We start from the raw sequence: 19,927 nt of genomic DNA, 5'->3' as shown, positions 1-19,927 counted from the left end.
CATTTTATAAATAAGGAAATTTATACTCAGAAGTTAAGTGACTTGCTCAAGGTCATAGCTAATTAATGGCCAAGTAAGCACTGAATTAAGTCTGTCTTGTTCCAAAGCAGGTCCACTTTTCACCACAAAATGCCACCTTTCTGCTAAAATGAATATATGCTTTTTCTATATTTTTGTATTTATCATAGATTTCCAGAGGCGGAATTATTGGTATAAAGAGTATGAACATTTTAAAAGCATTTACTACATACTCAAGGTTGTTTTCCATGAAGGAGGTATTTATATAAAGTGCCACTATCCCAAAAATTTTTACAGAAGGAAATAAATTTGAGGGAGAAAAAAGAGGTTACATCAATGAGTGACAAAGGAAAATCTGTCTAATGTAAATAAAGCATCTGTAATCATTCACCTTCTGTAACATAGAGGTTTCTAGTTTGAAGATCTGATGGTAGGAAGTGTTCTCTATCTCTGGATGTGAATAGGTACATATAAAAGTCTTAGGAATTATAAATGTGTACAGGACATAGCATATAGTAGATGCTTCATGAAGGTTCAATTTGACATGGACTTCTGGCTCCTGATGAAGATGTGGAAAGCTGAAAGGAGTGCCACCTCCACCCTAACAACAATCAAAACATGAATAACCTACGAAATCATTACTTTTCTTGAACCCAGAGAGAAGTCTCAAGGCAACCAGCCAGCCTGAAGTCTGAAAAAAGACAAGCACTTGCAGGGAGAGATGGGACATGAGCACTGGCTCACCCGTGGCTACAGAGGGAAGACAGGATCACATAGAAGCTGGTATAAAGAATTCTGCTGAACATGGATGGACCTGGAGATTATCATACTAAGTGAAGTAAGTCAGACAGAGAAAGACAAATATCACATGATATCACTTATATGCAGAATCTAAAAAAATGATACAAATGCACTTATTTACAAAACAGAAACAGACTCACAGACATAGACAATGAACTTATGGTTACCAGTGGGGGAAGCGTGGAGGGGAGGGACAGATTGGGAGTTTGGGACTGACATGTACACACTGCTATATTTAAAATAGATAACCAACAAGGACCTACTGTATAGCACAGGGAACACTGTTCAATATTCTGAAGTGACCTAAATGGGAAAATAATTTTAAAAAGAATAGCTATGTGTATATGTATAACTGAATCACTTTGCTGTACACCTGAAACTAACACAACATTGTTGATCAACTGTTTCAATAAAAAATAAAAATTAAAAAAAAGAATTCTGCTGAATTTTTAATGAACTGCTAAAGGCCAAGTATGGGCTAGCATAAGAGTACAGTACGCTCATGAGCCACAGATACAAGAGGAATACATGCACAGTCATAAGCTTTTCTCCACAGATTTCTGGTACTGATCTGATGGAGAGAAGAAGCCCTTGCAGTAGGAAAAGCGTGAAACCATGTGCAATTTCTCTCCCCGCCCCCCATGGAATAAAAGCCCTAAGCCTTAGGGGAAGGGCACATCAAACCCTATTCCCCGCAGGGTGCAGAGGAAGACCTGATATAGCTGGGGGAAATGTAAAAAAAAAAATAATTCACTCCTCTATTTCTGGGGGGTAGCGCAGGAATTAGTCCTGGGTCCAAAACATTTAGGATGTCTTACCACTAATAGAGGGGCAGGGTAAATAAGAAAGTCTCACTCTCATGACCTAGAAGCACAGTATCTGCCTAAGACTGGGGTTGAATCAGGAAAACAGAGAACTCCCTGCCCCACACCATCAGGCTAACAAGCACTTAAAGAAGCGATAGCAGTATACCACTAGGGGAGGCAGGAGAGCATTGAGCGAGAATCTGAAGCACAGAAGCACGAGGAAGAAGCTCAGAGAAACCCGAGGACGGTAAATACCCCACCAAACACACACACACACACACACACACACACACACACACACACACACACAAAATAAAAACAAAACCCCTAGACATTTCATATTTAAACTGCTGAAAAACAAAGATAAGGAGAAAAATCTTAAAGGCAGCCAGAAGATAGAAGGAGGAACGAAAATGACAACGGACTTCAGAAACTATGCAAGCCAGAAGACAATAGAGTGTTATCTTTAAAGTGCTGAAAGAAACTACAGTAACTGTCAACCCCAAATTCTATATCCAATGTAAATATCTTTTAAAAATGAAGAAGTAAGGACTTCTCACACTAAAGCAGAGACTTCATTACCAGAAGCCCTGCACTAAAAGAAATGTTAGAGGAAGTTCTTCAGGCTTAAAGAGTATCGTACCCAGATAGAAACTTGGATTTACCCAACGAAATGAAGATTCCAGAAATAGCTCAAATGAGTATAAATATAAATTTTTCTTCTTTTTAAATTGCTCTAAAAGATAACTGACTAAAGAAAAAGTAGTAGTATTGAGTAGAGGGAAAATAGTAGTAGTAGTGTAGGTTCATATCATACCTAAGAGCAAAATGTATAACAACCATAAGCATAGTACACAAACTAGGACACCACACAGTGAAGTGGTAGAATACTACTTGAAGGTATACTGTGTAATTTAAGATGTATATTGAAAAGTCTTGATTGTGGTGGTAGTTACATGTCTGGACATGTTTGTCCAAACTCATAAAATTCTACACTTAAAAGGATGAATTTACCAAGTGTAAACTATACCTAAATAAGCCCTAGTTTATTTATTTTTTTAAAGATTTTTTTGATGTGGACCATTTTAAAAGTCTTTATTGAATTTGTTACAATATTGCTTGTGTTTTCTGTTTTGGTTTTTTTTGGCCACAAGGCATGTGGGATCTTAGCACCCCAACCAGGGATCGAACCCACACCCCCTGAATTGGAAGGCGAAGTCCTAACCACTGGACTGCCAGGGAAGTCCCCTAAGCCCTAGTTTTTTAAAAAAGAGAATTATCATGCACAACTCACCTTTTTACCCTCTTGACTTTTCTTCTTATGGCATCACAATTCTGATGACTGCTGATGAGAAACCATCTTTTTGTGTTATCTAGCCTTACCTTTGCTTTTTGCCTTATATAACTGAGGTTTTTACTCCTAATATCTGATGGTGGAGAGAGCTCTATACCTTCAAATCAAGCCAAGTATACACACGCGCACACACACACACACACACTTAACTACACACCCCTCAGGAATTAAAATGTGCGTGGAGCCATGGAAATTATAAATGTGCCATAAAGAAGAGAAACTTCTATGTATAAGGTGTAGGTATCTATGCACAAAGTGGCAAAATTTGCTTAGATCACACAAATGTTAACTAATCATTCAGTCTAGAATGCAATTGAAGTAACAGAAACAATATATTTGTGTCTGTATCACATTTCCGTCTATAGCTTATTGTTTCTGTTAATAGGTCAGGTCAAAATGGCTTGAAAAAACTTTTGTCATGAATATTGATACTCTCTCTGTTCCTTATACTCACCAAGGTTCTTTCTGCTTTTAGGATCCTTCCACAATGCTATTTCTCCTACTCAAAGTCTGTGCTTTAGGCACATTTGCGCAACTTTTAAAGATCTCCCCACCCTACCTGGGTAGATGAATTTAAAAAATAAGCTACTTCTGGGCAGATGCAGCCCTAAGGTTACAAGGCTTGGCAGGCAGAGGGCACCTTTGTCTGAACTAGAAAGAGGCCCCTTCCACTGGACCCATTTCAAGACACGTCTACACAACCCATACATAGAGGACCGGTGGTCAGTCGACAGTAAGGATCAGCCTAGGGACAGTGATCTGGTTTTTGAGGGACATTCCTGGGGAAGAGGAACCCTGCATTTGTACATAACATTATACAAGGTTGAGAAAATGTCTATTCACCATATTAGAGAGTGAGGGAAGGGCACCTGATCAAGGTGATAGGGCCACTAAAGCACCCCCCATCTCCAATCCAGCCCTTACCACTGCCCCTGCTCTACCTAGAATGAATCAACATCATCCTCTACAACCATACCTTTGCTTGGTTATCTCATATTTGTCCTCCTGATGTCATTTTAACAGTGATTCCCCCAGGGAGCCTGACTTTCAATCTAAATTAAGCCCCCTGTTCTTTACTTTTATATCACTATGAATTTTCTTACAGAAATATATTACAATTGCAATTATATAGTTATTCCTGTGCTTACTTATATATTTGCCTCCTCCAAGCCCCCACGCACCCACACACAAATACACACATTTAATCACTTACATATTTCTAGACCATAAACCCTGGAAGAGTAGGGACTATCTGTTTTGTTCACCACTTAAGACTATCACAGTGCCTGGCATATATTTTATGCTTAATAAATATCATTAAACAAATGCAGAGATTTTCTTGTTAGATTATTTGGGAAGCTATCACATACGTGTGCACATTCATGTACATAGTATGATATAGAATGCTATGGAAACTTTTTGTAACATTCAGCTTAAAAGTTGAATGTCAGTAATTAGAATGGTATGGACATATAATATCAAACAAGTGATATTTTTATTTGGGTACATATTATTTGAATTAGTTCTCTTTTCCTTTAGTGATTTTATTAATTTTCTGCTAATAATGTTTAGATCTTATGTTTTGTTGGTTGGTTCACTATAGCTTTCCAATCCATTTTTTCGTAATAATTCTCACAGTTGTTACTGAGCTATCTTAATTTGATCATTCTCTCAAAGTGAAATATGTTTTGGCATTATTTGATTTGCAGTGTAGGGTTTCGACTTAACAATCATTTTTGTTATTAGAAAATGCAGAATGAATACCTAATGTAACTCCACTTACCAAATAGATTCTGCCATAAGTACCAAGGCCAATGGTTTTATCCAGTGAGAATATTCCAGTGGGATCCTGCAAAAATGTAGGATAAAACTTTTCAATTTTCTTGGAAAAACAGCCAAGCATTAAATTATCTAGAGTGGAATTTCTAATCTGTCTTGTTCCTTTAGAATTTCCATGGGAAGAACCTAAGTATTATTTACCAAAAGCATAGCGTTGTCACAATCTCCCTGGACTGAGTGTAGTCATTTATAAAAAAGAAGCAATGGTGTGAACATTAACTGTATAATTATCATAAAACTGTAAAATGCATACAATTATGTCTAGTTGAGGCATATTCATAAGTTAATTAGAAAGGCTATTAAAAGTAGAACTAAATTAATTTACTTGCAATTGAAATACTCTTTTGATATCCATCTTTTGAGTGCTAACCAGACAGGCAGAAAGTTTACCATATGGCAATGGTAATATTGAGTAGATATGTAATGATGAGTAGGTACTGGCTACAAAGTCTAGATTGTTTATATAATAGTAATTCTTAAGAAAGAATATTGCCTCTAAATATAAATAACAAAATAACATCATGGTATTAAAAGAGCATCATTTTTTTTTAAAAAAACTAGACAATATAACATGTTTATTAGCAGATTCTTAAGGCTTCCATATTTATCCTTAAACATTGTTTCCTTACCTTAAAATATGGATATTCATTTCTTGTTCACCAAAAAACATGGTTTCTTGAATTTTATCACTATTTAAACTCTTACTCTAGCAGCTTATTTTGCTATTTTAGCAAAAGAGATATGAAGTATGAGTAGATGCCAATTTATGCACAAAGTAATAGGAGCACTGGCAAATTCTTGGAAATTCACATGCCTTATAGAAAGCACATTTTATATATACAAACTTTGTATAACTTTGTTTAAAAATATTTTTATCACTGTGACAAATGTGAGCTAAACAGAAAAACTATTGAGCAAATGCAATGTATATGACAAATTATAGATTCCTTTAAACTGGTGTGATATTTGTTTAATCTAGCAAAAGTGTCATAGGAAAATGACACAGCTCTGGGATTACTTCAGTCAATAAGTATTCAACTGGACAGAGTCAGGAGACTAAAGTTATAGCCCCAGTTCTGCCATTAATTAACTATATGACTTTGTGTAAGTTATTTACTCTCTCTGGGACTCAGTTTTCACATATATAAAATAAAGGTGCTGTGTTAAGTGATTTCCTAGCTCTAAAATTCTTTAGAAAAAAATCAGATTCTGACATTCTAAAATCCAGATGTTTCCAATGCATTGATATGACAATTGTTAGCAGCCTACTTTCTTAAAATTAGCATTAAACTCAATGTCACAATATGCACAGCATTACTGTAGGAAAATATTTCAGGGAACATACTCCCAATGAAAATACAAATTTTTTTTAAATGATAATTTTGAGGATTCAAGAAAACTAAAAATAGATTGTTATAGTGGACTTTGATAATAGGCATATCATTGCTGTTATAATTCATTGAAAAATTTATGGGAAAAAGCCAACAAAGAAGTTCCTAAGGTTTGGCTTGAAGAGTTTATCAATTTAGCATATTTCTTTAAAGGAGATCTTTGAGGAACTTATATGAGACATTATTAATTCTGGAGAAACAGTCTCTGGTCATCTGTCAAAAGAATCAAATATGTTAGCTGATTCCTATCGGTAAACCATTCTTTGTTACAGTTGAGGCTGCATTTTAGCTAAAAACAAACAAACAAACAAACAAAACCCCGATATCATATATCAGAGAATTACTGTATTATCTGAACAAGTTTATTTCCGAATCTTTGAGCACGGTCTTTAATTTCTGTAATCCTTTTTCTAGCCCTCAATAATGTAAGTACTTTACTCATATTTGAACCCAGGTATCTACCTACTCAAAAAAGACACCAAGGAAATGAACGGGACAACAAAATGCCGGTGGAATTCTTGAAGGCCTTATTTTATCTATATTCATGTTGTTTGGAAAATTTTTCCTGCTCACAAATGACCAGAACATCTTAATTCTCCTCATGCTCACATTTAATAAAAAAAAGGTTTTTAAAAACTTTTTTTCTGTTCTTAAAGGCAGCTCATTTTAGTATTCATCTAAGACTATTTTTTTCATTAGTTTTATGCAATATTTTTTGTTTCCATCTCCACACTAATCTCTTTCAAGACTAAATGATTGTCAAACTCGGCAAAAAGAGGAAGGGAACTATGCTAATTACTAGAGTAATATTACTCAATTTCTTGTATCAGATTTTCCACTGAATTATAGTCAGAGAAAGCTTATTCTGGGCTCCCAAAGAAGGAAGTATTGAGAAGTCAACTTTTTTTGGTCACTGTGAAATTTAAAGTCCTCACCAAGGGGGTCTCTATGATTACTTGGTCTTCTCCTCTGCCCTGCTACTCGGAGATAAGAAAACCAGAAGAGGAAAGATCTTTATATTTATGACTGCTATATCAATTTAGAGAATACTTGGTGGTTCAGTATGTTCCGGTGTTCCATTTGGTTAAAAGAATGGTCACTTAACAAGAAAACTTAATTTGTGAAAGTTTTTTTCAAAAGATATTACTAAAAGTCTAAGTTTTAAAACATTTTTGAACCATAAAATGTTGGGCAAATACTCCATACTTCGTTATGTTTTTCTATGTATCTAAATTAACTCTTGCAATTTAAAAGTCCTAGTCTGCCCCCTGAAATCCTGAAATTGGGGAGTTGTTTCTGTCTTCTGAATTCAAGAAGAGGGGGGAAAATGGGAACATTGATGGGTAATTTTATTAAAGGCAGGGGGTTGGGGGTAACAGGAAGAAAAAGAACCACTAGAAGGCAGTGTTTGCTGGTCATGGAAGAGACGCAAAAGCAAAGGCTGATCTACAGGACCAAATACAGCAGAAATTAAGAACAAAGTGGAAATGATAAATGGTCATCATAGGTAGCAATAAATTTCAGATTTAGGGCAGTAAAAGAGAATCATAGAACACATTCCAGTAGTTAGACAGCTAAAGGAAGAAAAGAGATTGCACAGTACCTAGAAAGAGCAGAGGCTATTGTTCTTTTGTTTTAAATATTAGAAAATGTGATTTTATGAAAATAGTTTATGGAGAGAGAACCTGAAAGTGGCAGATAAAACAAAGTAAGTGTCAGAGTAAGTTTCAGAGATATTTGGAGGAATGGGCTTCACAATTCAAGTGGAAAATTTAAAAAGGATAATCTCTTCCTTTAGACTAGTGTTTCTCAAACTGTGAACTGCATAGACTCTCCTTACATGAGACTCATCTGGAGAATCTTGTTTAAAATACAGATTCCTTGTCCCAACCATGGAATTATGAAACTAGAATTTCTGTGGATGGGTCTCAAGATCCAAGATCATTCTTGGGCACTGTTCTGGTGCACTAACATAAAACCCACTGCTCTAGATATTGAGGGGAAAAAGACTGAGAAAACTGATTGAAGTACAATGTCATTTTGAGGTGATGCTCTGGGATACCTAATGGAGGATATGTTGAATATTTCAATCTTTGTGGACTAGAAGGTAAAACTGATTCAAAATAGGGGGCTAAGGGACTTGAGAAAGTGAAAGTTTCTCATGACTGAGTGTGGAAAGCAGGCTTGGTCTGGGTGAAGGAAGACTGGGAGAGCTGGCAGTTATATTTAAATATAAACTTAATGTAATTCAAATATAGTTTTTTGGATCATGTACTATTTCAGATCACCTCTGCCACCACTGTCCTCCAGGCCTGTCTAATCCTGACCCCAATATAGATTAGGACTACACACGGCAGTGTCAAATACCAAGGCCAGAGTTGTGAGGAATGTCACTACCATACTGGGCACAGAAGGCAAAGGGGACTATCATAGTGAAAGACATGCCAGATTTGGAGATGAAGAAATAGTTTCCAGTCCCAAGGATTGAGTGACATATGCATAGTAGGGAAAAAACCTTATATATATATATATATATATATATATATATATATATATATATATATATATCTCCCCAGGTATTGCTGCTGGCAGACAATGTGAAACACACACAGATTTTATATATATATATATATATATATATATATACACACATACATACATATGTATATATATGTATATATATATACATATATATATGGTTTTGCCATTCTCTTTTTCAAAAAGGAAGCACAAACCACAAATCTCTGTACTTTCTTTTCTGTTTTGTCACCTATAGGAAATGTTTATTCAATAGTAAGTCAGGAAAAATGGAAAAATGACAGTAACCCACTAATTAACAAAGAAAATGTAGCTTACCCACCTGGCAGTCTCTGGTTATTATGTTTACTCTTTTATTTTACGTCTTTAACTTTAGGGAATTATGCAAAAAAGAAAGTACATTTCTCTCTCCCCTCTCCCTGCTTCCCCAGCTTTCACTATTGTTTAATATTTTAGGTCTTAAAAGATATCTATCTAATAACAAAAATGCCAAATAACCTTCTACTACTTTCTTTAAATCACAATTTGCACAGCCAGCTTGGTCTCTTTCAAAGGTCCTTGTCTTGTGGTCATTTAGCTGGCCAGCCCTAGAATGGACATAATATATCAATCTTAAACTAGACCCATATTTAATCATTCTATACTCTTCAAGATTCTTTTCTTGCTCAGTGTGAAACTCCAAAGTCTGAATCCCCCCTCATTATCTGGCTGTTGCCAAGTTGGTATACTTGGTGTTGACAGATGCCAACTTTCTGACCTCATATGTATCCTATTGAGGATAATTATCACAAGGGATCTCACCATATGCAGGTTTCTTTGCTTGCTTTATCATCTCTACTTTGCATCAAAATGCAAACTTCCAAACAGATAACTTAGATATCTCTTGACCTTTTCATTTACTCTTATTTCTTCAGCAACTTAGGAAATAAGTCAAATGCAAAGAAATCCAAAATCACTAATCTATACCTCAGTGACCAAAACAACAGTGAATGTTTTGCATCTCTAAAAATTTGATGTAAAAAAAGAATTCTAAATGGGGGTGCTCTTCTTCTGCTTGATTTCTCAGGGTTTAGACCCTGATGGATGTTCAGGAAGAGGGGAAACTTATGCATAATTTGCTCACATGGTGAAGATCTCCATGATATAAAATAGCTCCTATGTAATAGAAATTTAGAAATTGTTAGAAGTTGAGGACCTTACGAGACTTTCATGAAGTCTGTAAAATAAGGCCAAACATCAATGCCCTGAAATTTTGTCTTCTCCCTATCCCTATATTAAAAACTAACCTCATCTTTCTCCCCTCCACACCTCCACCAACCCCCAGAAAACTATTTAAGTGAGCTGCAATGTAAAGATTGTAGCCTTTCCCCTTATCTTCTTGGCTCTCACCAAGTTCTCATGTCCAGGGCCATGACCGGGTCAGTTAGTCTGGGCCATTTCCCCCCATTTTTTTTTTTTTTGCAGCAATCAAACCTTTTCTCCTTGTTTTTGGAATTCCGTGCTCTATCATTTCTAGGAGGTCTTTCCCATTCCTCCCTTCAGTCAATTTAAAAAAGAGTTTATTTCAGTTTGCCTATGTGTGGTTTCCATATTTGCCCTAGTTTTTTTTTTTTTTTCTCTTTCCCCCACCGTACACAGAGAATGTTGGAGGAGGGTAACATTTCATTCATTGGTTTTACACTTGGGAGCAAATCTAGTCAGAATGTGAAAGTGCTGTTCAGAAAGGAAACCACCAATTGAGGCCTCCATATTCCAGAAATCTCATGTATACACTGAGTGGAAAAATATTTAACTTTTAAAAATTCTGTGACTTTATTTTATGAAGCTGCATCAATAACCACAATGCTGATTATCTGTAATTCAACACGTTTACATTGAGGCTCCTTTAAAAAAAAGGCTGAGAACAATTTGCTAAAATGTTACCCATGTGCATCACCTCCTCCTCCACATTGTTTTAGTGTGAAATTATATAGGTGAGCCTTGGGGAATGCCCCATTTTTGAGGGGGACAGGTGTCTGCCATCATCAGGAAAACAATATTTAAATGTAAATATGTATAAAATTAAGGCACTGCTACTTTGAATAGCCCCATAACCTCAAGGTTAATATTTAGCTTTCCCCAAAGCAAGCAGGCCACTGCCCTGTACTACAGTTGCCTGGTGATCATTCCAGCACGGTGCATGCTTATTCCCTTTAGAGAGTCCAGGGGCCCTTTGCATTCAAGAGAGGGTGCGAGTGAAATGCCAATCTAAAACGGGAACTTGAAAAACGGATTTGGGTGGGATCCAATATCTGCCAGAAACCAGATGCCAATGAAATAAACGGTGCTGCTAAAATAATAAGTCTACTAATAACGACGGCGATAATAGCTCACCAATCAATTACAACTCTGGAGGAAAGCTGGGCATTTGGGAAAAGGAGAATCCGCAAACGAAAACCACGAGAAAAAGCTAAATCTGGTTAGCAAGTGAGCGCAATACATTTTATTTTTTAAATTGGGGTGTGCAGAATTCACTTCTTCCCCAAGCGGCGTCGAGTTCTTTAGCTCCAGCAATACTAAATCAGGACCAGTGCCCTGGCAGAGTAAGAAGGTTTTAGAAAGTGCTATTAGAAAGTGAGACTTCAACGCTTGAATTTTCTGGCCCGCTGGCACCTAGAAGGAAAGGTCACGCTGAGAGTGGGCATCTCTTCTGGCAAAAGAAGAAGCAAACGACGGGGCGGCAGGGTGACAGAGAGGCGTGCTTTCAGGAAGCCACGCGTCGTCGCGCTCTTTGGCCTCTCCTTGGGCCCCGCTAGGACAAGTACCCGAGCGCCGCTAGACCAAACGGGCCACATTTAGAACAGGTCCCGCTGTTTGTGGCCCGCACCAACCTACTGCCACCTCTTCCCACCATCCCTCTTCCCCCGGCCCTTTGCCTTTCCGTGAGTTTGGAGCAACCCGGGTACCCAGGGGGCGCCTTTCCCGCAAGCCCACTCCCGGGGCCCCCTCCTGCAGTCGCGGTCTTATCGAAGTCCTGGCCTAGCCAGGCTTTCGGACGTCTGTTCCCTCCATCGATGCTCAGAACTCGCAGAAGAGAGCACTTCGGGGGTGACGGGCGTCCTCTACTCACCGGCAAGTGGCCCAGATCCGTGACCTCCTTGTCCCTCCAACCCCCAGGTCCCGCCATGACTTCGAGCGGAACCGGAGCGGGTGACTGAGTTAGGCACGCTCGGGGAGTCTGAGGTGGAAGCGGACAGAAGTCGAAGGAGGAGAAGGGAAAGGGAAAGGGCCGGGGAAGGCAACGGGGTCCAGGGTTTGCGGCGTGGGAGAAAGAGGAGGGGAATGTGGAGGGAAAAGAGCGAGGAGTGGAGGGAAGCCGGAGTTTGAGAGGCGGGAAAACGAGTCTGGCTAAGGCGAGAGAAGAGTCTGAGCGTCCGTCCCGGAGACCAAGGAGTGAGAAGGGTGCTCCGAGGGCGAGAGCGCAGCGTCTGTCCCGGCAGGGTGCGCCTCTTTCAGGGTGGGGAGGGGGGCGGTGCAAGGAGGGGGCCCGGGAGCAGCTCGAAGGGGATTGGTGCAGCGTCACGTCGCCAGGTGGGCAGCCCCGCGGCGGGGAGGCGGGCGAGGGGGCCACTGGCCGAGAGAGGTGCTGAAGGACTATAACGGTTTGCGAGCCGGCCCCCGGCGCCCGCCCCCTCCCACGTCCACCGCTGAGCCCGCCGCCCCCGCCCCCGCTGGCGAGTGTTCCACAGGAAACTTTTTCGAGGCAGCTGCCAGCCCCGGAAAACCGGTCCCGCTCCGCGCCGCTCCCAGTCTGGGCCCCACAGCTCTGCAGTCCAAACAGCCCGCGCCCTCACCTCTCCACGAAACACTTGTGACTTTTCTAGTTGTCTATTTTCTCTTTCTGCTCCTCTAATTTTATTGCTCCATTTATTGCAAAGACCCATCAAGATAGATAAGGAAATGACTTACCACTGGGTTAGGGATCAGACCTAGGCGAGCCCCTGTGCGGGCGGGGCGGGGAGAAAACACCAAGTGCGCCGCAGGGCTACCACAGCTTGGTCTTCGAAGCCACTAGCCTAGGGCAGCGCAGCGTGGACAGGGCCGCTGCGAAGTCCCCACGAGGGGGTCTACATCTCTTCTAGCCCCGGGCTAGTTGGTACTAGGCCCGGGCTGCCCAGTCGGAACCGCACCTGTTCACAGGTGCTGGGAGTTAAGAGAGACTGAGTCTCAGAAGCCCTGGTTACCCCGGGTCCTAAGTTTGTAGTTCGCCGCGTTCGCAAAGCGCAGAGAAAGTTCCTGCGTCCTTCCCAGTCTCCAGCTCTTGGGCCGGGTTTCATTCATTCGCTCCTTTGTTGCAGAACATTTCCGGGTGCCCAGGCTGTTCGCCTCCGTTTCCCCACAAAGCGCAGGAGGTCCGATACACGGTTTAAAAGAATCTGACAGAGGCGATTTAACCTTGAGAGGTAAGGCACCTCTTGAAGAGTTTATGGGAAAGGGAGATGGTGTGTACGACTAACCGCATTCTAAGCTCTTGCACTGCAAAGAACTTTAGAAAACGTCCCAAAGCTGCTTACTTTCCCTGGAGCTCATCGACTGCTTTCGCGCACCCGCACTCCGGAGTCAGAACGCGATGTGGGGGGTTGTTTCCGGTTTCTTTCTTTTTTAAGTAAAAAATTTCTACCTCCTCTAGGAAGATTTACAGGAATAATTCTTCCCACAGACCTGGAGCTCACCATTTCTGACCCTGGCTTCTAACTTTTGTTATTATTTTCTTTATATATTGGTGGATTTTGTTTATTTCGTGTCTGTTTCAACTTCCGAGTTTGACCCCTTTACATTCCTTAACCTCCGAACCTCAGTGAGTTCTGTAATCGCCACAGTCTGAAGAACCCGGTCTCGCTAAATAAAGAAAATTCTCTGTGAACGGGTGCGGGAAAACCAACTGCCGCCTCCCCCCAAAAAGAGACTCGGATGTTCTGGATCGAATTTTCGTGTTAATTCAAATATGATGTAAACCAAGCAAATTTTATTTTCCAAGAATTCAAATCTTGACAACTCCACCGCACAAAATCTTGCCTTTTTAAAATACAGTTTAAGCATTCCTGAATGATCAGAAAAACTCTTCTAGATCTTGCTAAATATTAATCTGAAAATAACATTTCATAGCTACAGCTGGGCAGGTGAACTAATTAATAGAAAGTTACACTTTTTAATACATATCTAGGTTTTAGAAATCAAGAGAGTCAAGAAATACAACATTTAAAGGAAATCTGAAGAGAATCTTTGCTAAAGGGAAGAAGTGTTGAGACTTTTTTTTTTTTTAACAATGCAGTTTGCTGACGGTAGGGTGTGGGGAAATGCCCCGTGGCCCCCGATGGCAGAGAGTGTTTTAGCCTGTCTAAGGGGACAAGTCCAGACCAGGCAAAAGAATCCAGGCTAGATCGTTGGGCTCTCTAGTTGCAAGGCTCCGTGGGAGGCTAGCGGCTTCTTGACTCCATGGGGATTAGCCGCATCGCCGGGTGGAACCCCCGTGGTAGGGGGAGGGGAAGCTAGGTGTTTGATCAGAACTTGACAGACAACCTACACATTTTTAAAGTTATTATTATTTTCAAGGAAAAAAGAGTTATGGAAGAGCGTGGAAACTTTGCCTTGTAAGCTGCCATTATGGGGATTTTTGTGGCCAGTTTGGGGAAGGTCAGCCCGGCTAGCCGACCAGAAGGCAAATAGATGGCCCCCAAGCATGAGGCTGAGACAAACCCTGAAGTAGGGCACTTGTTTTCCAACTTCAGGACTTCTTTTCCCCTCACCCCACAGCCATCACTTCCCCTTCTCCCTTCCAAAGTGTTTTTTCTCTCTTTATTTCCTGACCTCAAACTGCGTGAAAATAACCCTAGTCAATCCAGAGTCTGGGAACTTGTCAGATTGTATTTTACCCAGAAATAATTTCTTTGCCAACACTTTATGTCCCATATTTATTCCATCCATTTCTCCTCCAATCCATTCTGTTATCTTAAGGCCCTGTGCACTTTGTAACTTTTGATTGTTGTTATTTTTTTAATAGCTAAAATTTATTGAGTACTTGCTATATGTTCTGGACAAAGTGTTTTGTATATAATTATCTCATTTAATTTTGTCAAAAATTCTTCCAGCTTTTAAATTATCTCTGTTTTATAGGCAAGGAAGTTGAGGCACAGAGAGATGAAGTAACTTTCCTAAAGCCTCACAGCTAGTAATTGGAGGAGCCTGGCTTCCAATTCAGGCAGTCTGACTCCAGAACCCACTTGTCAATGACTGTTGAAGGGCCGGTGCATATTTTGAGACTGTGTGAAGAGGAGCCAAATTCAAAAAAGCTTCAGGGTAAGTGAGATCAGATGACATTAGCTAGGCCCCTGAATATCCAGTTCCCCTTTCCCCGCTTTCGGCCTGCAAGCCCTCCTAACAGAAATAACAAGGGCTTTATAAGAAGTAATGGAACCCAGCTATACCCCAAGAGTAGCCAGTGACTTGCCTGTGCAGAGAGTACCAAGTGGATCACCTCACAGGGAAAAATCATGGATTTCAAGCTTAAGAAACTTCCAGAGAAAAAAACCAGCAATTTTCAATGCTTAGAAAATATTAAAATCCATTCCTATTCCTTCTAGAGAGTTTTTTGGCTGAAAAGAAACCTTATTCAGTGGAGGCTTGAAGGAGGCTGTGTTTGTGAGCAATCGTGCTTAGCAGACCTGAGACGCTAAATGGCAAGGTTACAGCCAGTTAGCTCAGTTGGTAAGAGTACTGCAGACATGGTGCCAAGGGTATGGGTTTGATCCTCCAGAGGGCCAGTGTGCATCTCTCTACTCTTTGGCCCTTGATAGCACCTCAACTCTGGCCAGCCAGCGATGCTTTCATCTTTGTATACAAAGAATTACATATTTGTTTTTTCATGTAAATTGCTAATTGCCGTAATCTGGAGAAATTATACTGTAAGAGCATGTGTGTGTTATGAAAAATACAGATTCAAAAGATTCTAGGCTGCTTTTTCTTCTTTTTTCATTTATACATTTATAACTGGTAATATATATCTTAATCAACACTAAAAATGAATCTCATAAAATGCTTTATTACACATCTGTTAAGCATTTAAACACACAAAATGGTCTGCCATTTATTGTTTTTCCTCCATTCTGACACCTTGGGTATGAAAATGAGTGTCTTGTAAACTTTTGTTAGGACAAGTTTGCAGCCTACATTACTGATCCTTAGTGGGAATAGCAGAATTAGGTTACACAGCAATCTTCTTGACAAGATACTTTGCACATTTGTGATTGTAAATACTCAAGGTCCAATATCTCCCAGTATACATGTGAATGGCTGGGGCAGCCTATCGTTAAAAGTCTCAGGATTCCTCTTTGAGGGAGGAACCTCCTTTGGGAACCATTGGGCTAAAGGACCTTCTTATGGTTTTCATTCTTCTTTTTGGAGACAACTTTGAAACTGTAGGATTTCTGCCACAGTCCCCAACACTCTTGCCACTGATTCTTTGGATTTTTCCTATGTGTCAATCTTCTGGGGACAAAGCAAAAAAAAACACCTGATGTTTCTCAGGCTAAAGGTCATGAAATGTGCCTTCTGACCATAGTTTGCAAAGCTTCTGTCACTTGTCATGGAATGCTCTTAAGCTCGGCATGATTTGAGCTATGCTTGTTTCTAAAATGGGGCCCTAGAAATCTGATCCCAGCTGAACATGGGTCTTGTCGCTATTGAAAACTGGAATGCTACTCTAAAAAAAGACAATTGTTTTATAAAGAGACCTAAAACAGGGAAATTAAAACCAAAAGTCAGTTGAATTTCTGAAGTTAGCCATGGGGCTTCCTTTTTTCTCACTCTTTTCCCTCTTTGAAGGCCATACCATCCTAGTCCTGGAATTCCCAACCCAAGAACTTCAGGCTAGCCAGCCTCCCTCCCTTAGCACAAACACATATAGGAACACATCTACCAGGATGGTAATGAAGCTTATGCTTCAAGATACCTCACTTGCACTTCTAAGGTCCTGGGAGTAGTACTAGTAATTCTGCATTGGCAATTTTATATTCTGTTTTGAAGTGGGCTCCCAAAATTATAAAAGCTTAAGATCCAACAGAACTTGGATTTGGCCCTGAATGCATAATGTATAAAGAACATAGTAAAGTTGAAGTATGTGTGTGTGTGTGTGTGTGTTTAATCTCCATAATATTACTGAGACTTAAAAAAGTGAGTTGCAATTAGCAATCCACAACTAGAGTGTGTGTATTTTGAAAAGACAGAAAAATAAAAGGAGGAAGAGAGAAATAGCACGGAAGTTTAAGAAATTAAACATTTACATAGAAAGGAATACATTACATAAGTAGGATGGATATCCTTTGAATTGAGGATTAAAAGGAAAGAGAAAATGGAAGTGATATTGTTATGAGAGTGTGCTATAGACTGATGACAGGAAATATATGGGCAATGCTTTCCTAAATCTAGGTCACAGCACTGCCACTGGGGGAGGAAGTAATAATGATAGAATATTTTTAATGTCTTATATTATTGTATTAGAAAATATCAACTCATTGTGATGTCAAACAACTCAAAGTTGAATGCAGAAAAAGGTAACAGTCTCTACCTTCTCTATCCAATCACATACTACCACCACAACCCCCTCCCCCAAGTTGTTAACAATTTGGTGTACGCCATTCTCGATGACAATAAACTTTAGGAAAACACACACACATGGCATTCTCTCCTTATTCTTTTGTTCCCTTATTTTTTAATTTATTTCTCAAGAAGCAGGATTCTTGTTCATGGCTCTGTCTTGTAGAGAGCAACACATACACGCACAAATACACACAGAATCAAGAATGTCCTGAGAGAACATTACTTCAACAAAAAAATATTGTGGTACACTACACAATAGTGTTGGAAAAGAGAGAAAATTGATAAAGTACTCAGCTGTTGTGCTGAGGGGCAAGTCTCTAGGCTCAGAAAAATGACAGACTTAAAATTTTTTTAAAAACCCTACATATGTGATTATGGTGATCTTCAGAATATAATAGAAGTGCTGCAAATTTGAAAACAGGCAAAATTCCAATTTTCAAAACAGAACAAAAAGATAGATTCCAGAAACTATAGACCAGTAAACTTGATATTGGTTCTAAGGGAATTCTCACAGAATATTATATAGATGGCTCCTACGAGGTACTTCCCAGGAGCAAGCAGGGATACATTAATAAGGTACCATGACAAATCACCTCATATTTTATTTTGAATGATGTGACATCAACCTTCAAGGTAACCCCCAGTGAACCAGGCATCTTGTCATTCATGACATGACCTTATGTGGTATCCTCCCACAATTAATGAGGGCTGACCTGTGTGGCCAATAGAATATGGATGAAGTGCTAATGTATGACTTATAAAGCTAGGTCATAAAAGACATTGAAGCTTCTACCTAGGTGTCTCAGATTGCTTGATCTGGTGGAAGCCATTTGCCAGGGTTTGAAGACATTGAAGCAGCCCTGTGGTGAGACCTACATGGAGAAGAACTGAGACCTGTGGACAACATCCAATACCATCTTGACAATTATGTAATGAGTTACATTGGAAGTGAATTTCCCAGCCCCATTCAAGCCTTAAGATGATAGCACTCACAGGTAACATCTGACTGCAACTTCATGACAGACCCTGAACTAAGCCACTCCTAAATTCCTAACCCATAGAAAACATGAGAGATAAGAAAAGATGATATTTTTACACCGCTAAATTTTGGGGTGAATTGTTACAAAGCAATAAATAACTAATCAGATGAGTTGCTCACCAAGTAGACCAGGATACTACTATAGTCAATTTATTTTTATTTCAGTAAAGAATCTTATAATATCCTCTTAGACTAGATAGGCAAATGTGGGATGGAAAAAGCACAGAAGGGCATGATTAGATGAACAAAACAGTTGACCAATGAATCAATAGCAAATTGAAGAGAATTTGTGATACTGATATAAGGTTATGCTGAGCATAATGAAATATATATTCTGGAGTAGCACTGTTCAGTAGAACTTCTGTGGTGGTAAAAATGTTCAATATCTGCACTGTTAATTAAGTATGATAGCCTCTAGAAACATGTGGCTGATTACTTGAAATGTGACTATTACAACTTAGTAATTGAATTTTAAATTTAATTTAATTTTAATTGAGGTAACTTTAAATTTATTTATACAGTGCATAATTTATACAGTGTATAATTTAAAATTATACAATGGCTAGAGGCCACTATACTGGACAGTGCAACTCTCTATGATTTAAGAAATAAGGTTTGTTAAAATTAGTGGAAAAATAAATAGAATCCTAAGGAGAGTAACTCTAAAAGGAATGTGATACAGATTTTCTATCCTTGTCTTGGTTTTCAACTTATTTATCAATGTTTTAGGTGACAACATGAAATACATGCATATAACTTTTGTTGATGAACCCAAACTGTGAAGAATTATTAATATATAGGTTGACCACCTCAAGGCTGAGCAAGAAGGGAGTAGAGCTAAGGAAGTGATTGGGCTGAGACATAAGGTAGTCTTTAGGGTTAATTCAAGGGAAAGGGTCCCAAGGTCAGAATAGGGTAGAGAAGACAAGCAATAAATTGGCCATAGGTTTGGGAGGCAGTGAAGCAGATAAGCTGAGAAGATAAAACTAGAGATGAGACTGGAGCTGCCAGGAAGCTAGAATGATGAATGAGCAGGGGGTTAGGAAAGGGAGGCAGGGGGCAAACTGAAATGCAGCAAAGAATAAGCACAAGTGAAGGCCCATTCTGCTGGCTTTTGGCTGTCTTGTTCCTCTGGTTGTTTTTGCTTATGGCATTTTGCATTCCCTCTGGGCATGGACTAGAGCATTAAAGTAGCAGAGGCATTCTGTAGAGAATCGGACTGTGCAAGAACCTAGAATTATTGGCCTAAACCAACCAGGTGACATTTTACAGATATAAGTGTGAATTTTTGCATCTTGGTTTGAAAAACAAATAATCAATTCCATAAGAACAAGAAGGGGAGAAACAACTTTAAAAGGTAACGTTAATCTAGTATTGCAGTGATACCAGAAAGACCAGTAAGATAACCAAATCAAGGACAATTTTTAAAATTGTACCCAGGTAAAGACACCAGAAGAGGGCTGATTGTTTCAGAATATTATATTTAAACAAATTAAATATTCTCCAA

At 39.3% G+C, this 19,927-nt stretch overlaps 1 protein-coding gene across 3 annotated transcripts in view; it reads right to left on the bottom strand.

Moving 5' to 3' along the window:
* NRK (Nik related kinase) overlaps window positions 1-11,913 on the bottom strand; it is a gene marked incomplete at both ends in the record, with an annotated part of 163,619 nt that extends 151,706 nt beyond the window's left edge. For all 3 annotated transcript variants that reach the window (XM_079911238.1, XM_079911239.1, XM_079911240.1), the window contains 2 exons: window positions 4,763-4,828; window positions 11,857-11,913. In XM_079911238.1, the coding sequence (XP_079767364.1) occupies window positions 4,763-4,828; window positions 11,857-11,913 (123 nt within the window). The remainder of the gene's footprint in view (window positions 1-4,762; window positions 4,829-11,856) is intronic.
* Between the last annotated feature and the right edge of the window lie 8,014 nt (window positions 11,914-19,927).

The sequence above is a fragment of the Stenella coeruleoalba genome (genome assembly GCF_951394435.1).
Source record: "Stenella coeruleoalba genome assembly, chromosome: X".
Taxonomy (NCBI): domain Eukaryota; kingdom Metazoa; phylum Chordata; class Mammalia; order Artiodactyla; family Delphinidae; genus Stenella; species Stenella coeruleoalba.
The sequence above is the reverse complement of the archived record's forward strand: the minus strand, read 5'-3'. Positions and strand labels throughout refer to the sequence as shown.